Consider the following 25129-nt stretch of genomic DNA (forward strand, 5'->3'; position numbering starts at 1 on the left):
GGCTTGGCTCGCCCTCTTCCCTTCCTCATTGGCTAGACCCGCCCTCCTCCCTTCCCCATTGGGTCTACGCCTCACTTCTGCGACGCTGGAGCTGTCTAACCAGCGAGGGGCGGGGCGCGGGGCGCGGGCGGAGCCAGTGCGCAAGCGCAAGCGGGCGGGTCTGGGCCCGGATGCGGGGGAGGGGGCGGTGTTCCCGGTTTCCTGGGTTACCTGAGGGGGCGGGGGTGGGAGCTCCTGGCCCCGGCGGCAGTGGCGAGGACTCAAGATTCGCCCTGTGAGGGGAGCGCGCGGAGGAGGCGGCGGCGGCGGCAGCGGCAGCGGCAGCAGCGGCGGTGGTGGTGGCAAGACTAGAGGTAAAGTGGCGCGGGGAACCGACGATGCTGGCGGAGGGCTGAGTCCGGGACCCTGTCCGCGGCCTGGAGGGAAGGCAATTGGGGTGGCGTCTGTCAGCTTGGGCTGGGGTCGCGGCCCGACGCCCCGGCCTGGGCTTCCTTTCCTGCTAGGGGCTCGGGACGCCTTCCCGCGGCCTTGGGCAGCCTCGAGCTGCAGCCGGAGCTTGGCGGCGCCGCGCGGCCACCAATACTAACTTTATTTCCCGGCGCGGGGTCGGAGGTCGAGCGCGCTGCTGTCTGGACTGCATTGATTATCGGGTGCCACGGCGCCCTTACCCCGGCCGGGCCCGGACTGGCTGGTTGACGGCGGGAGTTGACAGTTTCCGCGCCACCACCCCCTGGTCGCTCCTGGCGCCCTGTCCCCGAGGCTGCTTGCCCACCTGTCAAATCTCCCGCTCCAGCCTGTGACCTGCCTTGTCCCGGAGAGAGGCTCTCCGGAGGGTCCTCTGGGACGTCTGCCGTCTGTCCCGGGCATCGCGGGAGCCTTGTTGGGGGTGTGTGTGGGGGGGGATTAAACTAATTTCCCCCTCGCCACCTGTGGGATTAAACTGTGGGGAAGCCCCGGCACCGGAGCCAGCGTGGAGGCCAGCGGGTGGGTCGTTGTGCGGCGGCGGGGATCAGCCCACAGGCTGTAAGAAACGCTTCCCCGCCTGATCCTCACCAGGCTAAACAAAACAAAGCATTCCCTGTGTGCTCTGCAGACCTTACACACCCAGTGACAGCACCCGGTCCGCTTGAAGCAGATCGAAAATGTTGAGGGAGTTGAATATACGTTGGTGTTGAATTCGGACCCGTGCTTCCTTGAGTATTGAATTCAACTTTCATTTTTTCAGCAAACAGATCGACACACCCAGCAACCTTATGCTAATAAAGATGTTGACTCTGAGCGTTCGTTTTGTGGGTGTAGTTAGTGAATGCGGGGTTATCTCTTTTTAAAGAGCTTTGCAAGTCGCCAGCAACTTTTTGCCTGATACCCCTTGCTGTCATTCATATTGTTACCGCCAAGATTGGAGAATTTGGACAAAAGGGGGCATAAGGAGGAAGTGAGTTACTGTAGAATTTAACTTACATGAAAGCAGTTTATAAACTATACAATTATATATACAGGTAGTAAATATTTATTGAGCACCTACTGTGTGCCACACAGTTTTCTAAACAGATGAAAACTGCCCTCCTTCATGCAGCTTCCATTCTACTGGGAGATAATTAATAAATGTGTGCTGTGTCCCGTGGTGTTAAGGACTGAAGGTGCAGAGCAGGGAAGAGGAGGGGTAAGGAGCAGGGAGAGGGTTGAAACTGTAACTGGAGGTAACCACCGAAGGCTTCCTGGAAAAGATGACATTGAAGCACAAGACTGGAAGGAAGCGAGGGGGTAGTCCCAGTACCTCTCTAGGGGGAGAGTGTTCAGAGGCAAAGGCACCAGCAGAAGCTTCCAGGCAGGAGCGTATGGACACGTTTGGGGAAAGCAGAGAGGCTGGTTTGGCTTGGTGGAGCAAGCAACCAACGTAAGAGCCACAGAGATGAAGTCAGGGTGGAGTGGGCATGGGAAAGCAGACTGTGCCCAGCCTGCAGGCCTTTGTAAGGACCGGGCTTCCACTCTGAGGCCCATCGCTTTGAATGGGGAAGGGATATACTCAGATTTACTTTTTGAAAGGGCCACTGTGGTGTTGGATGGTGAATAGACTTTGTTGGGGTGGGGGTGGGTGTTAGGCAGCAGCAGAAGCAGGGACATCAGTCTGGGGACTCCTGCCTTAATCCAGGCCAGAGATGGTGCAGAGTGCAGTTGGTGGAGTGGTTGACTTCTGGGTAAATTGAGGGTTGTGGAGTCAACAGCAGACTTCTGGAACACCAGATTTTAGACATGTACTGAAGCAAGGTTTATGAGAGGAGCAGTTTGGTGGGGAGAAGGTTGGGAGTTGGCTAGGAGACCAGAAAATGAGACATCCAAATGGAGCCCATTCGCAGTAGACTGTCCTGACTTTGTATGGAAGACACGTTTTACCTTATCTTGACTATATCAGGGGCTTAATATTTTCACCCATGTACCGCCAACTTTCGTGCTTATATTCTTTTTGGCTCTTTTGGAACAATCTAGTCATTCTTTTCACCAAATATAGTTTTGGTTTTATTTACTTGCCCTCAGTGTATCTGGTAGGTTCAGTTGTGGGGAGAGCCATACAGTCCAGAATGTTAGAGTATCTTTTCAGTTTGTTGCTGTATTTAACTTGAACAACTTCATCTGATTAATTTTTTTTCCTGAATTATGTCTAGATGCCTGACTTAAATTCAATTAAATTTTTTTAGGCCTCAGAAATCTTATCAAATGTGGCTTCATTTAGCCATTTGTGAAATTACAATGGAAATGACCTGCATTTTTAATACTTTACTAATAAGTCAGTAACATACAGAGAGGATCCTAAGTCTTCTGTTTCATTAAAGATGGCTTTAAATAGTATGATCCCCAATCAGGGCATGTACAATAATCTACCAATGAAAATAAGTGGAACAAAAAAATGGATGTTTCTTTCTCTCTCTCTTTCTTTCTCTCTCCAAAAAAAAATCAATAACTATTTTTAAAAGATGTCTCTAAATAAATAAGCCATCTCATGTTAAATGGAAATCTTTTTTTAAGCCAAATTATGCAGTATTTGGATCAATAGAATTTGACCCATAAAACTTATATCAAAATGTATCAGACCCCTAGAATTTAAGATCTGCTCCTTACATTAAGAATCTAGGTAATAAGCTAATATATTTTAATTAACTTTTAGAGTGAGAAAGAGGAAAAGAGAGAAAGAGAGAGGGAAAGAGGGAAACATGGATTTGTTGTTCCACTTATTCATGCATTTACTGGGTGATTCTTGTATGTGCCCTGACTGGGGATGGAACCTGCAACATTGGTGAATCGGGATGATGCCCTAACCAACTACACTACCCGGCCTTGGCTAAGCTAATGTTTTTAAATGTATTCTCAACCTAAATATATCCTGAAAGAATATAAAAATGTCACATTAATAACTAATTATAAACTTATCTTGGAATCAGTGGGAACACTATATTCTTGTTGATACTACTTTCTTTTGCTGTTACTTCTCACCAGTGCCTCTTAAGTCTCTTGGCCTTGGTCTATAGCAATAGAGGGTGACTTGATACATTTGGAAATTTTGAACACTTTCCAGATCTAACTGCTGGGAAGAAAAAAAAGGAAAAATCTTGTCTAATAATATGAAAGAGTAATGCTTAAAGTGTGATCATCTTAATTAAACACGAAAGGAATCAAACAAAGTGAAACATTGTTTCATTGAAATGTAATTCTCTGAAATTGAAACTCAGAATGGATGAGGAAACTAGAGCTTCTGGCCACTTTCCGTGAGTAGAAGAAATAGATGAATGCTAAGGTAGAGTACCACAGGACCTCGGAAATGTTTGTGCAGCACAACCACTGCCTCTCACCTTTAATAAATTACGAGAGTAGAGGATTTTTTCCATAAACCTGAAGAACCACATATTTTACATTTAAAAATGGGGTGAGGAGAGGTGCAACCAGAAAATGTACATTGAACAACTTGACACTGACCAATTCCTGAAAAAATTATAGACCAAGTTGCCAAACAGATGCTTTGTGTTTGTGATTAGAAAAGAAAGTATTGATTACTAAGATCCAGAATTGTATTTTTAAGAACAAGTTATGCCCTGACTGGTGTGGCTCAGTTGGATGGGCATCATCCCACAAGCCAGAAGGTTGCCTGTTCCATTCCCTGATTGATTCCCGGGTCAGGGCATGTGCCTGGGGTGTGGGCCAGGTTCCCCGGTCGGGAGCCTACAAGAGGCGACAGATTGATGTTTCTCTTTCTCTCTTCTTCCTTCCCTTCCCCTCTCTAAAAATAAATAAATAAAATCTTAAAAAAAAGAACAAGTCATATTAAATTTAATTTCATGTTCACTTTGCCAAAGATATAATAATATTAAATAATCTCTGTGCGCACAGCACACATCTTACAGAGTGTGCTTCCATTTATTATTCCATTTAACCCTTACAACATCCCTGTGCAGTAGGAGCCCTGGGAAGGGACAGGAGACAGATGTGGGAGATTTTAGGAAGGACATGCTTAGGTATGGGGTAAAGGAGAGGATTCTCGATTGTCTGACTGGGTGAGTGGCGATGCTAGTAATTGCTCTTAATTTTAAAAATATGGGTAGAGGAGTAGATTTGGAGATGTGAGATTCATCAGTTCACATCAGTTTGGTGGAAATGGCTGTTTTATTTTCTTTGTTGGAACTGAGTCAGATATAATTAAATTTAAAAAATGTATAGGTCTGGCCCTGGCTGGTGTGGCTTAGTGGGTTGAGCATCATTCTGTATAGCCAAAGGTCTCTGGTTCGATTCCCAGTCAAGGTGCATGCCCGAGTTTTGGGCCTGGTTCCCATTTGGGGCATGTGTGGGAGGCAACCAATTGATGTTTCTGTCCCTCTCTTTCTCCCCACCTTCCCCCTTCTCTCTAAAAAAAAATACACACACACTCAAGAGAGAAGTCAGAATCAAATAGAAAAGCATTCATTCAGTAAATATATTCTTTCAAACGTGTTTGGTGAGGAAGGGAGGACAGTGAACGGAAGCTTGAGTGGGGCGATGTGATCGGGGAAGTTTGTTGTTCTTTAAAAGTGAATAGTCAAGGACACGTTAGCAGACTGGGAGAAAGAGGCACTGAGGGGGGAAAGAAAATTAAAGTCACAAGGGGAAGAAGATAATCAGGCATAATCTCAGAGGAAATGGAAGGGTTTGGAACACGAGAGCAGGGGAAAGGGTTACCTTGAAGAAGAGCAGTGATGTGCCTTCCTGTTTAAAAAAGAGAAGGAAACAGGGAGTTGGTACAGATATAGATAAGTGTCCAGGAGGGCGTCCCGTGCTGAGATTGAGAAGCAAGTGCACGGGTTGGGGTATATTAGAGGGGAAAAGAAAAGTTACCCTGTGATTGGAGAAGGGAGTTGACCAGGGACGAGTGGCCTAATTGCTGAGTACTGATAAACACCCTGGCAATCACAAGTGTAGAAAGAGGTCAATCAGGATGATTAAGCAATTTACTCCAGCAGCTCCCTATTATAGTGCAGAAAGCAAATCATTCTACTGAACCTGGATGGGGACTGGAAAGGAAAGTATGCTGGAGAACTGGGTGCGGGGTGGTATGAAGTTAAGGAGTTGAGGGTGGTCATATGGCTGCTAACTGATGGGCTGAACCATAGATATCCTGCCTGGTTAAGGAAGAAAGCTGAGCCAAGATGGGCTGACAAATGTTGAGAATGAAGAGGGTGAAGAGTCTCAATGAGTAAGGTGTACAACTGGTAGAAGTAAAGGGGTACTAGAGCCGGGACAGTGAGCACTTGTGATGTGAGAGACCTAATCCAAGATTCCAGAGGTGGAGCAACCGCAGGTGACACAAAGGCCAAATAATGACCAATGATGGTACTGGGAAGCCAAGATTAATAGTGCTAATACAACAGTAATATTAGTAAAAGCCACTGTTTATTGCGTACTACATACTGGTCGCTATACTAAATGCTTGCCATTGATCATCATACTTATTTTTCACAACCATCCTCAAGGCACATATTAGGATCTCCATCTTACAAATGAGGAAACTGGGTCTCAGTGAAGTTAAGCAACCTCCCCCAAGGCATAGCCAAGAAGTACGTGAGACTTTCTAACCCGCAAACCCTTACGCCCAGCTACTAAACCAGGCTGGCCTTCTGCAGAGTAGGGCTTACTGAAGAAGGGGAACTCCGAGAGTTCTAAATGCCAGTGTGTGAAGCTTAATTGTTTTCATGGTAAAAAGCCCCCAGTAATAATAGGTCATTCGTGGAGAGGAAGACAGCAGTTGTATGACAAAGTTCTCAGTAAATGGAGATGATTGACTCAAAGGTCAGTAGGTGGCAACTACAAATGTAGCTATAACATAGAGAGAGCCTTAACTGTGGATAAAATGGGATAATCATGATGCACAAGCCACTCTGGGAAAGCCAGATAATTGGCTTGTCTTCCTGGCCTGGGAGTGAGTGTAGTGCTTTATTAAGAGGAAAAGATGAAGTGATCTTCCTGTGTGAAGGTGGAGGATATAGGGAAACTTCTTAGCAGCAGAACTAGGGTTCTTAAAGGTAGGATGTATGAAATCCAGGGAGGGAGGAGGCCTCACCTAGTTGTGCAGGAAAAGTCAGGAAGGATTGGTGGGGAGGTAGGGTGATTATATAAATTATTAACCAAACAGGTGTTACTTTGAAAATGAAAGGAATATTATTAATAGGAATATTATCCTGGGGCATCAGGCATCAACCAGGACTGTCCTGGCAAATTGAGATGTTTAGTCATCTCACTGATAGGTAACCAGGGGAGCTATCACCTTGGAAAGGGGTTGTGCTGTTGAGAATGATTGAATTGAACCCCTGGGCATGAATGGAGTTTACTACTAGCCTAAGATTATTCTCTCCAGCCCCATGATACTACCCTGAAATGTTCTGGGTGCATCTTGTTCTATAAGGGTCTGGAGATTTGAAGGAAGTTATGGGTTAATCTCTAGAAAAAAATTTAGAAGGCATTAACATATAGGTAGAGCTTGAAACCTTAGAAGTAGATGAGATGGTCAAAGGAGAACACAAAGAGAGGTGAGGAAGAGGGGAAAATCCAGAGGCTCACCAACATGAAGGGGGTAGTGAGGAAGAATCCAGCCAAGAAAACTGAGGAGTAGTCATCAGAAGGGTGGGGGGAAAACCAAGAAATTTGGAATCTCCCAAGTCCAGAGAGATGTAAGAATGATTAATAGTTTCATATGCTCATATTCCTCAGAGAGGTCAAATAAGATAAGGACTGGAACGTGTCCATTGGATTGGATCTGGCAGTCAGAAGGTTACTGTTGATCTTGGCCAAGTAGTTCTAGTGGAGTAGTGTGGGCCGACGGCAGAGTGCAGAGAGTAGTGAGGTGAGAAGACCACTCGAAGTGCGGACTACCCTGAGTCATCTTGACAGAGGGGGTGCCAACAGGATATATAAATGAGGGGGGACCCGCACAATGGAATTATCATCTGGATGGCAGGCCTCTTGCAGAACAGGCTTCCCCTGCTAGGTGAGTGTTCTAGGATCCCATCTGTATCAGTGTACCAGCTGGTGTTGTTGTGAGAGGCTGCGTTCAGGTTCTGTGATTTTTTAAAAGACTCTTTCAATGCATTTGCCCACTCCATGGCGGGTGATTTACAAGGGCATCTGCCCACACCGAGCTGAGTGTTCAGCGGTTTTTTGCCAAAAGGGCATGAACCTTGTGCCTCACCCTCCCTAGTCACCCAGTCTCACTCACAGCAACTTTTTTTTATTTCTCTGGATGAAAAAAGTCCTCAAAGGGAAACATTTTGCTGATGTGGAAGAGGTGAAACAAAAAACAGCAGAAGCACTAAAAGGAATCAAAATCAACACGTTCAAACTATTTTAAGCAGTGGAAAAAACGTCTCAGTAGGATGTATTGCATCAAATGGAGAGTACTTTGAAGGTGACTGAAGTTTAAACCTGTGAGAATAAGTACACGTTTTTTTCATAAATAAATTTCAGTTTTTGGTCCCCCTTCATATATGTATTTATAAAATTATATACATATGTAAAATTTAAGCAGTGGAGAAGCCAGTGTTGATGAGGGGTTAAAAACAGAAGCTGGAAGTGCAGCAAGTGCCTCCTAGTAACATCTAGTCAGAAAGTGAGAGGAAGATGCATCTCAGATCAAGTAAGACGCTTTGTCAGAAGCTCGGATGAGTGGGACATGTCTATTGGAGAGATATGCCCTATACCCAGAGAAAGCCATGGTGTGTGGTTTCTCACATGCAATTCATTGATAACTTTAACATTTTTCTTTACACATGTCTACATTTAGGCCATAGTGATAGAAACTAAATTGTGATGTTGCCCAATGTGGTACAAAAAATACTAAGTATAGGCTGAACTTGAAATGCATGCGTTCAGAAAGTGTTTAACAAGTACTCCTTTCTTACTGCTGTTCTCTTGCGTCCCAGTCCCCACTCCCGTCAGTCCTACTGTCTGTCCTTCTTTGTGAGTGGCTGGAGGGCAACACATTGAGCGACTGGACCTCGATTTGGTCTCACTGTTATCTTGTTTGATGTGAAATGTTTTGTAACAGTAAACATACTTGTCTATAATTGATTGCCTCAACTAAATTTTTTTTTCTCTAGAAGGGAAGCTAATTTTCATTGTGTCTGTAAGAATTATGGAGGAATATGAGAAAAGCAGCACTGTGTACACCTGCAAGGTGTCTTTAAAGCTTATAAACATGTGTTCAGTGTTTCTGAAACTAACTGCAAATTTTTTTACCTTGTACAAATATATATTAAAAACTTACTGATCACTATGATATTACTATATAAATTATGCTTATTATTTTCATTTCCCACTTAGGAAAGGGTCCAAGCTATGTTTTTAGTGTGTTTTTTAGGAGGTATGGGAAACTATCATATGAGCAGGTGATTGTAAAGAACTTCTAAACGTATACTATAATCTTTAACATAGGAGGAATATACATCAAAGGTTTTATTGCTGAATTTTTTTATTGTTTTTAATCTTTTGGCCTTTTTTTTATAAGATTTGGCCTTTTTTTAAAAGGCCAAATCTTTGATAAGGTTTTTTCAGGTGTTTCTATAGCACGTTCCTTGCTGTGGAGTAGAGAAAGGCTTTGTAAATGGACCTATTTATTTCTTGGAGTTTCAGCTGTGGGAAACTTTCCTAAAGGAATTTTACTATTAAAATGTTTTCTATCAAAGTTAGTATTAAGTGAATGTTTATTTGTGGCACTGTGTTAGGCACAAGTGATTTTTTTAAAAAAACAAATAAGACCTGCTTTCCCTCCTTAAGGAAAGTAGAGTCTGCCTTGGAAAGAATCAGTACAGTCTGATAGTACAGTACAGTGAGAACTAAGACAGAGGCATGTAGAAAAGTAGTTCATTTGGAATTAATGGAATTTCTGTAGCAGCAGCAACATGGTGTAACAAATATCAGTGAGATAGTGTTGAGAAAGTGTGTACCCTTAGGAGGGATGACTGGGCAGTAGGGTGGGTTGTGAGATGTGTAGAGAGATGAGAAAGGGTAGATGGTGGAGGAGTTGCATAGCATGATAACGAGGAGTTGGGGTCTTATTTCTTAGGAATTGGAGTGTCATTTATGATTTTAAGGAATGTGAGTGACATTTTAGCCATTGTAGAATTTGGACTGGATGGAAGAAAAGGCCAAGCAGAGGACTAAAGAAGAGGTGGTTGGTACTGAGAGAGGAGATGGGGGCCTAGGAGATGCATGTTCTGGCGAGACGTTAGAGGGGAAGGGCCAGATTAAAGGGGATGGTCATAATGGCTGATAATTGTTGATTTTACCACAGTCTGCCAGGCACTGTGCTATGCATTTTATATGTGTTATCATTTAATTTTATTATTTACAATTTTAGGTACTCTTAGTAATTTGGTTTTATAGATACTTTATTAAGGTTTAGAGAGAGGCAGTCAAGTCCCCAAGGTCACAGAGTTAGCAAGTAGCAGATGCAGAGGTGAACCAGCAAGCTGTCAAGAGGAAAACTTGAGAAGGCCCCCGGTGAAGTGCTACTCTGGTTTCTCTTCTGAGTGAACGGGTAGAGCCATTAGGTGAAATAGGAATGAGGAAGCAAGAGCTGGTTTATTGGAGGGAGGAGTCCGTGTTTGCTTCGGAGAATGGAAGTTGTATACAGAATACAGAGAAATTGCCTGGGTCTGAGCCCTGTCTCTGACACGTAGTAGCTCTGTGACCCTGAGCAGTTGGCTTCAGTTTCCAGCACGTGAGGAATGGGGATGCAGTTGTACTTCCGAGATTGTGATGAGGATTAAACAAACTCCTCTAGTAAAGTGCTTATGGTAGTGCCTGTTGTGGAGTAATCAGTCATCATCGGTGTTAGCGATACCATTATCTGTATTCTGTAAAAATCCAGAGATCCGTTTTGAAGATGGATGCACTGCTTGGTGTAAAACTCACAGTGCTTTCCTTCTAGCAGGGATGTGGAGCCCTGGGAAATGGTTTGCCTGAATGGGCCTCCGTAATTCCTTGTAGTGAAACCTCACCTGTAACCGCAGAGTCGCAGAATTTTTATTCTTCTAAGGTGCTCAGGATCGAACACAGGTTCTTCTTAGATACCTGGTTACCCAGTTAGTTTTAGGAAAAATGAACAGCTTGTTGAAAGACTTAAGTCTGATACATTTTGGTGTCTTCCTCTGAATTTCCTTTAAAATTCTGCCTTGCTACGCTATGCCTGTGTGTCCTTGATTTCCTGGTCAGCTTTGTCACACAAGGAGCCCAAATGGCCTCACCTCTTTGGCCAATCACAGGTTTCAAGGCAGCTGTGATGGGGAGTATTGACCAAGATGTTTTGGGCTTGAGGAAGGGGACAGAAACAGGCAGTGCTGTTTGCCACCTCCCTGAAACACAGAAAGGAAGCATCGGGCTGGCCAAAAAGTCCATTTAGTTATTTCTGTGAAATAAATGACACATTTTTCAGCTTCACCCATAACTATTGATTTGGACACTTTGAGTATGTCAGCTATTCCTGCTTCTAGTGGGTAGAGGCCATGGCACTGCTAAGCATCTTCCAATGCATAAGACAACCCCATACAAAGAATTATTTGGTCAAAAATGTAAGTAGTACCAATAAACTTCACAGACCACTTTTGACACTCTCGATCAGTCACAGCACCTACCTTGCTGTGTGTACACTGCACAAACCTTGTTTGTGTGTATTTCAGTTGTGTTTTTACCTGTCTTGAAATAATAAAGCATAATATGTTGAAAATGTTGCATATTTTCTTCCATCTTATATATAAAATGGCTGCACAAAAATTCACCAATTTTGGTAAGTTGTTTTAAAAATGCACACTGCACAAACCTTGTTTGTGTGTATTTCAGTTGTGTTTTTACCTGTCTTGAAATAATAAAGCATAATATGTTGAAAATGTTGCATATTTTCTTCCATCTTATATATAAAATGGCTGCACAAAAATTCACCAATTTTGGTAAGTTGTTTTGAAAATGCACACTGATATGATAGCTATCACAATACAGTCTAACAAAATTGTTTAGAATGAAGTTAAGACAACTAAGCACTACTGGAGCCATCCTATGGAAAAAAGTAAACAAACTTTTTGGCCAACCCAATATGTATACTTTCCTGGGGCCACTCCTTTCTTAAATTTCCATCCTTCCCCCCAGACCACTGCCATTTTTCATTTCATTGAGTTTTCTTTATTTGAACACACTATACTATTCTACATAAATTGAAAATATTTTATTCAACACATTGTTGTACTTTGACTTAGCCTAAATGCATAATACAGGATAAAAGTAGGCAGAGTACAGTGGTTTCCCCCACACTTACTGGTTAAGGATTATTATAGTCCTACATTTTTAATAGGGACCATCTAGGTCTGAGCCAACTTTTACCGCTGCTGTGCTGCAGTTCCAGTTGGAGCTGAAGGTGTTGCTGCATGTTACAATGCAAAACCTTTCTAGGAGCAGCAGCATTTTTTTTCTGGTCATTTACTTCTTGACATAGATGAGAAGTGTGGAAACGTATGAAAGGAGATAGCATGAAGCAATAGAACACCTGGAGAAGTTTAGGGTGGCAGACTCTATTGGTTGGATGGGTGAAACGGCATGGGACCACAGGCAGGCTCACTGCCTAATTCCATGGCACTTAGGGCCAGACCTTGTCACTGAATGGCTCTGACAAGTGGCTTTCTGAAAGACATGGTTTGGCTGTTGGTAGTCTCTCAAAAATTTCATGCAGTTTTAGGAAGAACAATGGGTAGGAATCTGAAGACCTAGCTGTGAAGTCCTATGACTTTTGGGATATCTCTCAACCTCCATCTTGCCTTAGGGTTCTTCCCTATAAAATGTTGAGAGAGGTACTAAGGTGATTTTGCTCTCAGAGGGTTGATTCTAAAGTAAATTCGCATTCTCAGATAATTCATAAAATCCAAACTCCCTGGCAGTTTTCCTTCACTGGCAGTCAACATGTTACTCCAATGTTAGTTGAAAAACTTTGTTTTGAGTATGGCAGTTACTTCTTACAAATGTTGTGTTCCAAAGGTTCGTTTCTAGGCTGGTGGTTTGGCATGTCAGCGCTTTGCCCTTACCATCACTGTTGCATGCGGTGTGTATATCCACAGGGCTCTTCTCCCCCAGGCTGTTTAAAGTGCCATGTCCCTGACTGGCCTTGAGAGAGAACCCTGGGAAGAAGGTCTGGGGAAGTGCTGAGATTGTGTGAGGCATGTGGCCTCCTGTTTGCCTCACGTCACTGCCCTGCTGTGGGAGACCTTTTCCAGATCACCGGAGCCACCGCAAAGGGCTTGGAGGTATGGGAATCCCTTCCCCCCTTGCCTGGTAGGCAGGGTACTAGGGGAGGGGGAGGCAAAATGTGTCCCTGGCAGTTCCGATTGGAATGCTGAATTTATTACCCCATGGGACTATAAGTGGTTACGTGGGCTCCCTCCTGACATTCACTTCACCATACCACATTGGTATCTAAGGAGCGGGAGACCACCATCCAAACTCTACTAGGGTGTGTGACACCTTGCAGTCGGAGGGTCTTTAACACAGAACTCAGAAAATCAAGTCAGTGTTTGTCAAGCAGGGCATGAGCTCTAAGCAACTGCTGTAGTCCAAGCAACTTCTATAGTCTAAGAGACCGTTACAATTTCTTTGAAGTTAATCAAGTCAACGAAAGTTGAATACTTACCCAAGTATGGTGAGTTATCAGTTACTATGGGGTTGTGATTTGTTTGTGTAATCATTAATCTCATTGCTAAAGTGGTTTTTAATGGATTCTCTGATTCAGTTATTTAATTTAGAACTTTGTTAAGGAGTCATATCCTTCCCTAATCCACATTTTAAATTCTAAGAATTCTATAAAAACAAGGCCTATTAAAATATATTTTAATTTTCTATATTCAGCAACTATCAAAATTATCTACTATAACATAGATTATAAAGGTGCTTATACTAATTAAAATATACATGGTGTGTAAATACTATCCTGATAAACTTTCTGTTTTAAGTTTGATGTGCTTAACACATCTAGCGTGACCCGAAGTTTGCAGGGTAAAGGCTAGGTAAACAGATAGTCACTTGCTGAAATATTGTATAATTTTATTAAGCTGACATGCCTTAACTAGCTTGTTCCTCAGAGAGATGTCTATTAATTTGAACAGGATTAGTTTGTAGTCTCTTTCCCCATGCCAGCCAAGTTTTCTGCATTTCAAACATAGCTCTGTATTGTAATTATAAAAGTTTGTAGGGAGAGGTTTTAAAATTCTGTTTCCAGGTGTGCAAATTGCAACCTAGTGAACTTGAGTAAAGGTTCCGGATAACATGTAGAGATAGCGTATTGTGTTAGGGAAATGTCTCTGCTGATGGTCTAATTTTTAATTGACCTGACAGCAGAAGAACGCCTGTGTCTTCTAATCTTTGTTATTTTAGTTGCAGTTAATTAGCTCTAAAAATATCCTATAACTCCAAGACAACTGCCATGGGAACTAGCCAGGGGACCTTGGGCCTATGGGCTTCGGTTTTTGTCACCTGTAGAATGTGGAGTTGGAGAATACGATATCTGAAATTTCTGCCAGCATGAAAATGTATGATGCTAACTTATTCATGCTCATTCCTTTATTCATGGTGTTTACAAAATGGTGTAATATTTTTTTCTCCTATGGTTTTTTGACTTTTAGTCATGTGTTGCAAAGATCTTTGGGACCATCACTATATCCGTCTATAATCAATATGCATTGAACTCTGAAGAAATGGGATTTAGTACAGTTAAGAATCCATGTCCATCAACCCCTATTTTCAAGAAGGCCGCTTCAGACTATGGCATGTTCATAGTCAGTAGAATTCACTGAGTACTTATTATTCTGCCCATTATTTTGTTGAATCACAATAATCCTGAGATTTATAGCTCTCTTCTCCTTTTTGATACATAATATAGTCCTGAAAAAATTCTTTCCAATGGTAATTTCTCTAATACTGTAATTAAAAAATTTATCAAGTACACAGTATTATTTTTAAAGGGAATTTACCAGGATTTTGGCATTTGGTGAAAGAATAGGAATTGATGTTACTGTTTGATGAGAATAAGGTATTGCTTTCTAATCAGGCTGTAAGAATAAGTTCATTACTATAACCTTTTTTCTTGTCTTTTTACTTGTAGTACTTCTTCTCTGTGCAAGTCACAAAGCCGGGAAAAGGCAAATATACAGGAGCTCCCTGCTTTTATTTTCAGCACTTAGCTGGAAATTACATCCTCGCAGCGGAACACCCCGTTTCCAGGCCGTCTGTGCTGAGGAAAGGGTGCAGTGACCTGTCTCTTCCTTCAGGTGGCACTCTCTGCTGTACTCTGTTCTGTGGGTGCTGAGCATTTAAAACAGAATGTTTACTGATGTTACATAATCCGGAAGAGCCACACGCCTACTCTGTGGGTTAGGAAGCCAGACTTCACACAGCTCTGAATGACTGGCTAGCAGTTGCTAGATTCCCAGTTGCTGCCTCTGTTTTTGCCACTGTCACAATGCTGGCTGTTGCAGCATTCAGAACACATTTGGGAACTAGCAAAATAGCATGAGTAAGCAGATTAGTGCATATTTATTAAAATATTTATTGAATGAGTAATAAGCATTGGTTAAATGAATGAATGAATGAATTAATGAGTGAGTTAGTGAAAAGGGGAACTGTAGCACCACGAACTCTTTCCTTCTTATTGTGACCCCTGGGCTATTTGATAGTTCTCGAGAAGGAAACTTGGTGACCTGTTGTTGAGCTTGAGATTTTATTTTCAGTGGTAAATGTAATGTCATTGGTAGTGCTGACTGAAACACAGAAGTGACAAGGTATTTAAACATGCCTAAAAGTGAAGAATGTGTGTAGTAATGACTTGGTGTAAGTGTCAGGTGTAGTACTATACGTCAAGCAGACAAATGTGTGAAAATCCACAAGACTGAGGGTGATAGCTTAATTCTGTGATCTTTTGGATAATAGGTTATGGAAATTAATCACAGAACCAGCACAGAGCTAAGACATCAAAGTTAACTAACTGTCTGTGGGAAGTCTCACTCAATGAAACAGAGCCATTATTGACTTAATTTTATTGATCATTTAATTTCAGAATGCAAAGGAAATGATCAGAGGTATTGATACTCTGAACCTAATTTGACCCACAGCAAGGGCTTAATCAGACAGGTAAACACAACAGGAATTCTGAGTGGAAGGCCATGCTGCTCACTCAACAAATTCAGCAAATGATTGAAATGCCTTCTCTGTGTCACATGCTGCTCCAGATGCTGTGGGCTCATTGGTAAATGCAACAGACAAAATCCCTGTCGTCGAGAAGCTTTCATGTTAAGAGCTGACAAAGATCTGTTGTCCAAGAAACTAGCCTCGTGATTGCTTGACCGCAGTGACCTTAACTTTCACGTCACTTCAGACTCCTGCTGCAGGGTCACACGCTGAGTGTTTGCATGATCTAGAATTGTTTCAAAAATCAAAAATTCCAATATCTTTTCTTCCCACATTGTCTTTTCTTCAGTCTCACAATGACTGGTTGCCTGTATTTCTCCTTCTGTATCAGCGTTTGCCTGGCCTCTTCCTCTTTCCCGCCCAGTCTGTACCCCATTTTTGATCATGTGGCTTGTTCTCTCACCTGTGCCCTTGTTCCCTCTGCTTCGGCTGCCTCCATCCACCATATCCAGATCAGGGATGCATTCTGCATTCTCAACTGTTAGATCCTGCTGGAGAATCACTCTGATATCCCCAGAATTCCCGATTTTCAGCCTTTGCTCATTTCTCAGACCACCATAAATTCTTTGTTCATCCTTGGTCAGTACTCTCTCCCTCCTTGGCCTCCTGCTTCTCATGTTGAGATTTGATACGGAACTTACCATAAGTCTCTCCAGGACTGGACTTGAGCCGCTCTTGAAGCTTGTGTTGCCTCTATTCCCTCGTGTTCTACCTTTTCCAGTTGGCTTTTACCCAAGGATGGCCACCTTCATGCAGCTTCTCTGGCCATCCAAATTGGGGTCAGTGGCCCTGATCAGGACACAGGGTGATCTTCTTGTGGGCAGAGACTGAGGTTACTTTCATGTTTTGTATATTTAGTGCCTGGCACAGAGTGGGTATTCAGTAAATGATAGCTAAGTGAAAAAATAATAAACAAGAAGAGAATTTGGAGCAAAGCCAGAATTTAGAGAATTGGAAATACAGAGTTCCTAAATCTCAAGAAAGTATAGGCAAAATGCCATGGGTAAAGTTTCTAGAAGGGAGAGTGTTTTTCATTGAACAAGTGGAACTAATACATGAAAGAAAGGCAGAAGGATGTGAAACAAATTATATAAAATTATATATTTTATAACACAGGGCCTGGCAGAGGTAATGCCTGCTTGAGTGTGGTTGGTAGGATAATACGGGTGTAATCATTTATAATTTTAATTTGAACATTTCACCTAAAATGTCATATGGTGTGTTTGAGTGTGAGAGTGTTACAGAATTACACGCCTATGATTTTGTAATAAAAGATTTTGTAATAAAAAGTGGGGGCGTTATTTGTGCTGAACCCTGTATCTGCATGACATGTAAAAGGGGAACGCAACCCTAGGAGAATAATGAGCTGAGGTTTTAAAAAGGTTAAGGCTGACCTTTCACATTTTATATATAAAAGATGAAAACAATAAGCAAATTAATATTCTTATTAACAAACTGACCCTATAATCAGATAGAAAGAGTAAATAAAACTACTCAGCTTTTTTTTGTTTCTGTCGTCTCTAACATGAAAGGTGATCCACACACAGACCAATGAGGATAGAAGTAAGACCAATAATAGGAGAACTTAGAGCCTCAGGGAGGGGAAGAGATTGTACCAGAACCTCTGGCTGCTCCAAATGAGTTCACATCTCAGGTTCACAGCTGAGAAAATTTGTTCATGTCATTGCCAGACTAGTGATTGTTGAGTAATTATGATGGATTTGAAAACTTCTAGAAGACTGTCAAGGATAAAGCTCCAAAATTATTTTAAAAAGAATGCAGATGCCATAGATTTTAGTGAGCTTTATCATGGTGTATGATCTTCTTAATGTATTGCTGAATTTGGGTTGCTAATATTTTGTTGAGGATTTTTGCATCTATGTGCATCAGGGATATTAGCCTGTACTTTTCTTTCTTTGTAGTGTCTTTGTCTGATTGTGGAATCAGGGTGTTGGTGGCCTCGTGAAATGAGCTTGGGAGCCTTCCCTCCTCTTGAATTCTTTTGGAATAGTTTGAGAAGGATGGCTTTTGGTTCGTCTTTGAATGTTCGGTAAAACGTTTTTACCAAACATTCAAAGAAGCATCTGGTCCAGGCCCAGTCTTTCACTGTTAACAGGGTCCCTCTGTGTGCAGAGTAGGAGGATACTGCCAGTGTAGAGACCTAGATTCCCATAAGGTCTTCGACATCATCTGTCCTATAGTTTATTCTTGGGGACGTGATGGAGAAGTGGACTACAGTATGGGTAGTTAGTGAACAACAGCACCCAATTTAGGAACTTACTGCAGACTCGAAGGAAGCTTCCAGGGCTGCTGGTTCTAATCCTGTTCCCCCTGGCAGTTTTACATCGTCTCCCACTGCTCACTGTCCACTGATGACCTTGCAGCTTATTTCCCTGGGAAATAGAAGCTTCTCCATCTTGGTCCTCCCACTGCCAGCTCCACTAATCTCCCTGCATCTGTGCTCATGCACTCTGTCATCCTGTTCCTCCCACTTGTACATCGGATCTTCTTTATTTTGCTTACTTGTTCCTGAAATTATCTCCCCTCATAGTAGTTTTTCATGTATTTTCCTTTCTTTGTTGGACAAAGATGCTGTACAATCATGCTATAATATTTCACCTTACAAACACACTATAGCATCTTTCTTTAAAAAAAATAAAACCCTCTCCTATCCTGTGTCCCCTTCACCTGTGTCCCCTGTGTCCATTTCGTTGCCACCCTCTAGGGCAGAACATCTTAAAAGCTGTCTGAACTCCTTGCCTCCACACCTTTGACAAGGTGTTGGTGACTTTCATGCTGTTAAATCTGGTGGTCAGTCCCCAGTCTTCATCCACTCAGCAATATTTGACCCAGTTGATCACTCTTTCCTGTTTCAGACTTTCTTTACCTCATTTCTGGGCAGCACCACTCTCCCAATTTATTCCCTTCTTTGTTTGCTGTCACTTCTGAGCCCCCTGTGCTGGGTCCTTCTCCTCTCCTTGGCTGAGGGATGCTAACCCCAGGTCCATTCTCTGCTCCGGGCTCTCTCACCCATCTAGTCCCATTAAAATACAGCGGCACATTGACCACTTCCAGATGGGTTCACCAGTTTCAGTCTCCCTGCCTGAACTCCGATTGGTATACCCCCCTGCCCACTTCATACCCTTTCTGCGGTTTCTAACAGCACAGTGCTGCTCTTCACACAGGCTTAAAAAACCCTGTAGTCTTTTGTGGGGAGGGTTGGGGGAAGGGACTGGGGGCAAGCAGGAAGAAGACTTCGACAGAGAGACTCTGTTCCAGGGGACACTTCTGTTTCTGCTTTCCACACCTCACTTCCGTCCCTGAAAGCAGGAGTGAGTAGGCCTTTCTTACTCAGTAGTAACTTTTAACTTTTCCTCTCGCACTCAGCCTCTGATGCATCAAACATACACTAATCTCGGTGCCCTAGAGTGCTCTTTGCCCAGATACCCTTGTGTTCCACTTCCTTACTTGCTCAGACATCAGCTCTTCACACGTCCTTGTGCACCCCATCTAAAGCAGCACCCCTGACACCGTACCCTTATTCTGTTCACTTTTTCCCGTGGCACTGAGTGCTACCTGATGTGACTGTGCCTGTCTTTGTCCGGCTCTACCTGACTGAACTCCATGAGGACAGGAATTTTGTTTTTGCCCCATATCCAGTGCCAAAAATAGTAGCTGGCGTGTGGTAATGTTCAATAAACATTTGTTTACTTGAATGGCATATTGATGAGATCTCTGACGAATTCAGACCTTGTCTGGTTTTTTGTTTGTTTTGGCCATTCATGTTTTATACTTTATCAGTCATTGTATTAGAGAAGGTGAAGCCTGTTGTTTCTCTGAGGTCTTTTATGTGATTATAGCATTTTGTTACTATGACTTTCATTTATGGTAAGTTTTAAGAATACAAATTCTAGTAACGATAGCAAGTTTATTCATTATGGTGTTACAACAATTGTTGCATTGGAGGTTGAAAATTACAGTAATAATGATAAATTTAAAATTTGGCATTATAGCTATAAAGCACAAAAAGTAATAATACAGGGTCCCTGGCCTTAAGGAACTCAGGGCCTAGGTGATCAGACAGTCATGTAGATAAGTAACTACATGGTGTCTCTGTCGTTTGGAAACACAGGCAAATGTGTGCAGTGCCCTTAAGGACCTCTTCAGTCTGTTTTAAAAAACTGTATTTCCAGACTTTCAGGACACCCAGTATATCCTCCTGTTCTAGGGGGATACAGATTAGAACAAAGCTGTGCGTGAAGAGTGGTACCGGAGTAAAGGAGGCACAGCTGATTGTGCTGACAGACAGACTATGAGCCCAGACAGAAGGAAACTCCACGGATATCCAAACTGGGTTCTGCCACATACAGAGATCAAGAAGCCATCCTCATCTCAGCACATTAGAGAAATCCCTCCCTTGGCCTAGAAATGGCCCTTGATGAGAGAGACACAGACGGACCCTGTTGTCTGTCAGTTTTCACTTCTAATGGTCACGCTGAGTTAGCTGGAGTCATCCTGGCATTGCAGGATAGAAGGCTCCACCTTGTTGTAGTCCACCTGGAGGGGCTGGGCATCAGAGCAATTAATACGGTACCATCTCTGTGCTCATAGTTTGACTGATAACTTCCCTTTCCATAATTTTAGGGTTAAAAATGCATGGGTGATTTTGAGTAGCTCAGGAGGCAGCAGGGACAGGTGTGGAAGGCGTGTTGAGACTCCATCCAGAGCTGTTCTGTCTGGTTGAGCAGTTGATACACTGGGCACTGGCGTTGGCCTCGATAGCTGTGTGCCTAATGTGGACCTGCACCAGCCTGGGCAGAGGGAGTTTTTTCTGAACTCACGCAAAGTCCTGTGTAATCTGACAGCAGCTCTGTCCCATTTCCTGCCTATGTTACCCTCACGTGCCTGGGTTAGTGTGGGTTATAGGAACTGTTTGCCCCACTGAAAGGAATTCAAGACAGTTCTCTAGATTTGAAAGATCAGTCTGATTTTTTAAAAAATTGTGGTTCAAAATAAACCTTCATGTTTGTTTCATAACTGTAATAAGGAACTCTTTTTCACGCCTCTGATAAAAACTAGGGAGAAGAGGAAAACAAATAACTAAGGAGAAGCATATTGTTGCTATCCCAGCTGTTGAAATGTATCAGTATTTTATAAACAGCCTACATTGTATAGTACACAAAAGATTAGTTCATTTAAAAAATTCAGTAAGGATATGATATTTGGTGGTAGTTTATTCATTGACTTTAGTATATTGTGAGTTCTTATATGTCTCAAATACTTTTCACTCTTACATAAGAGTAACTTACTGGGCTGTCCATAGTATAGTTGATATTCCACTACCTCCTAGATTCCAGTGTTGAGAAAACTGATACTGATCTCATCTCCTTCCTTTGTGAGTTAACTGGTGATTTACCGGGAGGTTGTAAATTAGGCATTGGGAGAGGAGGGTTGAGGAGCTGTGATCAAGTTGCCTTGTTCAGATGAAATACATTCGAGACTCCCTCTCTCAAGACTCCCTTCTTGAAGTTCTAGATGTATTTAGTGTGCTCTCGAGATTCCAAAAATTCACTGCTGTTTCATACATCAGATATGAGACTGGCCATTGGTTTTTATGTTAGAACTTTGTTATTTATTTATTTACCAATATGTCTTTTTTTCTTGTAGGTGAAGCTTTATTCTAAGCATATTTGATTCACCTAGTTCATGAGCTCAAATTTACTCTAAATGTTACAGAAGTGTTGAAAGATTGGTAAGTATTTCATGTAATAAATATTACCAGTCAGAATACTTGGTTCAGCTTAAGGCTTTGATGAAACCACATAGTAGTGTGACATTAATTTAACTGCAAACAAACAATAAAACCTCATAGTTTTAAATGTAAATTTTTGTTTTTCTAATCCTTTTTTTTAATATTTATTTTTTAGCTCGGTCATGAGCACCGACAGTAACTCTCTGGCACGTGAATTTCTGACCGACGTCAACCGGCTGTGCAATGCCGTGGTCCAGAGGGCGGAGGCCAGGGAGGAGGAGGACGAAGAGGAGGAGGAGACACACATGGCTGCGCTTGGGCAGTACCTTGTCCATGGCCGCGGATTTCTTTTACTCACCAAGCTAGATTCGATCATTGATCAGGTAACTTTCCTATCAAATAATTTTTTATCAGTATGTTATCGTCAATTTTAGGTACATAATTTCTGGGTTACATAATTTCTGAGAGCCTCTGAGATAAAATCTAATTGCTTACATCACTCCAACAAAGAAAAGTAGCCCCATTTAAGACATATGTTTATGTGGATACTTTTTAAAATGTCTGAAATATCTTGAAATTATAAATGGCCTTTCTTCTAAAATGGTTTCATATTTACTGTTTTTATCCTAATACCAGTGCAAAGTAACTGTGATTATTAATAAAGATAGAAGATACAATTCAGAAACATATGAATTAGCACTTTCAATAAACATTAGATATGTTTTTGAAAAGTTTAGTGTAAATTATATTTAGGGAGCTTGCTAAATGGGTGAAAGTGGAGAAGAACCCTTTGTGTGAACCAGTAATTACTGAGTCCTCTAACTTGTATACATCTTCTTTAGTGCATTCTTATGTTTGCTTAAAGTATTGTATGACCATATGGCATTGTGCTAATTTTTAATTATATAACTAACAAAGTTTGAAAGCGAGTTGGAACTATAGATATGTGTTCATCCATCCTCCTTTTGCAGATGAAAAAATGAGATGCAGAAACATTAAGTAACTCAGACAAGGTCCACTTGAAGCCCAAATGTGATCTATATCTTTATTTCATTGCAGTAGAAAACAAATATTTATTTTAGGAAAGAAAAACTCCCATCTGTTTTTAGGAACTAATTAATGTAGTTAGATAACATTTCAACTAACTCGAATTGAAAGGTGATAAAGTCTCTGTAGCACCTGTGTGACAGACATTTTTAAACACTTTAAATGTTACTGGCCTTAGGTATACACTTAGCCATTATTAAATTTCTTTGATATGAAGCATATTTCTAGTAAAAACATATGTTGGATAAATATAGAGACTAAAATTAAATGTCTTTGTTTACACTGTAAACTAAGGAACCAAACAAATATGAGGATGTATTTGTTCACCCTGGTGTCTATCTACCATGAAATATTCCATAATATTTATAGGTTTATGTAATATTGTTTTTCATGAATGTGACTTATTGGAGGTATGACTAAATGTAATTTAAGTTTTATATATTTGTATGACTATAAATAAATAAAAACCAGAAAAAATTATTCATTAGACTACATTTAGTGATTTTCTATTTTGAAATTTTGATGATTTCATATTTAAGTCATATTCTGTTCATCTTACCCCACATTAGAACAATTTAGTGCTTTCTCTTTTTAAAAGGTACTACATAAATAACATGATAAATATCAAATACCCAGGAACAGATGTTGAGAGAAACTAAAAAGGAACCAAATAAATTCAGAACTACATAATTGTAAAGATATCTGTTTTCTCCAATAAAATCTCAATGGCTTTTTCTTAATGACAGCATTATTGAGGTATATTCACATATAATAGAACTCACCTCTTTCATATGCACAAAATTCAGTTTTTTAGTGCAGTCACAGTCAGTTCTGTAACATTTGCATCACCCCAAATAGAAACTGTGTGCACTTTGGCTCGCTCTCCCCTATTCCTCCCATGCCCCCAGCCCTAAGCAAACACTAATCTACTTTTTATCTCTGTAGATTTTCTGCTTTGTCTTTTAAGTCATGGAATAACTTTTCATATATTATTAACTGCAATCATTCAAGTCATCATTGAATAATATGTTTCTCTATGGTGATATTTTTTAATCCCTTTTTTCCTCTGTCACTTATTTTTGGGGATATCTCTAGCAGTGATAGTAGGAACAGCAGAAGTAGAGTGAAATTAATAGCCTTTAAAAATAGGGCTTATCAATATTTAATTATTTAAACCAGGGAATGGAGAACGACCATTTGGATCTTTCAGGGGAATTTAGTTGCACAAGAGTTCACTGTTTAAGGCAGAATCAGAACGCTGGATCCCGAGCTGCCCGTTTCAGGAGGACCTTGAGCACTCGTCTGCTTCTCACAAGGAGATCACTTGTGGGAGGAACACTTGGGTTCTCTGGGAGAGCAACAGTTTCAGCCCTCACCAGTCTACTGCAGTCCTTTTGCTTTAGTAATTGATGTTTAATATAAAGAATTAAACAGACTTGATTGACATCTAATTTGTAACAAATGCATTCACCTGTGGAGCGACCACCCACATCGCTGTCCAGAACATTTCCACCCTCTTGGAAAGTTTGCCAGGCGCCCCTGCAAGAAACCACTGTTCTGATTTCTAGCATCTGAGTGTACCTTGGCTTGTGCTGGAACTTCACGTAAAGGGAATCATGCCGTATGTGCCCTTGTGCCTCCGAGGTTCCCCCATTTGCGTGAGTCAGCAGCTCAGGGCTTTCCGTCTCTGGCGTCCTGTTGTCTGAGGCACCACAGCTTGTTTACATCTCTTGCTGTTTGACCATTCGGGTCACATCCATTTGGCTATTGTGAATAAGGCTGCTGTGAATATTTTTCCATTTCTCCTGGGTAAATGTGTAGACATACAATTGCTGGGTCAAAAGGGTATTTAACTTTGGAAGAAGGCCAAACTGCTTTCAAAGTGGACATGCCACTGCAGTTTCCAGCTATGTGTGGGAATCCATGCTCTCTACTGTCCTCTCTACATCCTCTCTGATACTTGATGCTCCAGAATCCACTAATGTTTACATCCCCTCTAACATTGTCTATTGCCAGTCATTTTAGTATTAGCGTCGAAGTGAACATAAAATAGCATCTGACTGTGGTTTTAATCTGCATTTCTCTGACAACTAATGATATCGATCACTTTTTGTGTGCTTACTGGCCATTTCCATATTTTCTTTTGTAAATGTTTGTTCAAGTTTGTGCCCATTATTTTTCTTTTTTGAAAAATATTTTATTTATTTATTTTTAGAGAATGGGGAGGAAGGGAGAGAAACATCAATGGCGATTGTCTCTCATGCCCTTACTGGGGACCTGGCCTTCAATCCAGGTACATGCCCTGACTGGGAATGAACTGGTGACCCTTTGGTTCGAAGGCTGGCACTCAGTCTACTGAGCCACACCAGCCAGGGCTTGTGCCCATTACTCTTCATTTTAAAAACAATAATATCTTAGAGTACATGAAATCAACACTGATCATTGTACTGCACAAGAATATTAATTACGCCATGGAGAGTCACATGGCCATGTTTACATAACCCCCAAATTAAATATAAACTTGCTGTGCTTTGTATTAATGGTGGCTTTCCCTTTTCCTTTTTCTGTCTATCTTTTTCTCTTCTGTTTTTTTTTTTT

The 25129-nt window shown here is 41.6% G+C and overlaps 1 protein-coding gene across 4 annotated transcripts in view; it reads left to right on the forward strand.

Moving 5' to 3' along the window:
- Positions 1-211: 211 nt before the first annotated feature.
- The window catches only part of LYST (lysosomal trafficking regulator), a 149642-nt gene continuing 124724 nt past the window's right edge, over positions 212-25129 (forward strand). For 2 of the 4 annotated variants that reach the window (XM_036016055.1, XM_036016056.1), the window contains exons 1-3: positions 212-353; positions 21400-21484; positions 21660-21867. In XM_036016055.1, the coding sequence (XP_035871948.1) occupies positions 21667-21867 (201 nt within the window). In that variant the 5' untranslated portion in view covers positions 212-353; positions 21400-21484; positions 21660-21666. Of the gene's footprint in view, positions 354-21399; positions 21485-21659; positions 21868-25129 lie in introns of those variants that run through there. The other 2 variants (XM_036016057.1, XM_028531098.2) reach the window with 2 other exon arrangements.

Source organism: Phyllostomus discolor, chromosome 15, assembly GCF_004126475.2.
Source record: "Phyllostomus discolor isolate MPI-MPIP mPhyDis1 chromosome 15, mPhyDis1.pri.v3, whole genome shotgun sequence".
In the NCBI taxonomy this organism is placed as follows: Eukaryota; Metazoa; Chordata; class Mammalia; order Chiroptera; family Phyllostomidae; genus Phyllostomus; species Phyllostomus discolor.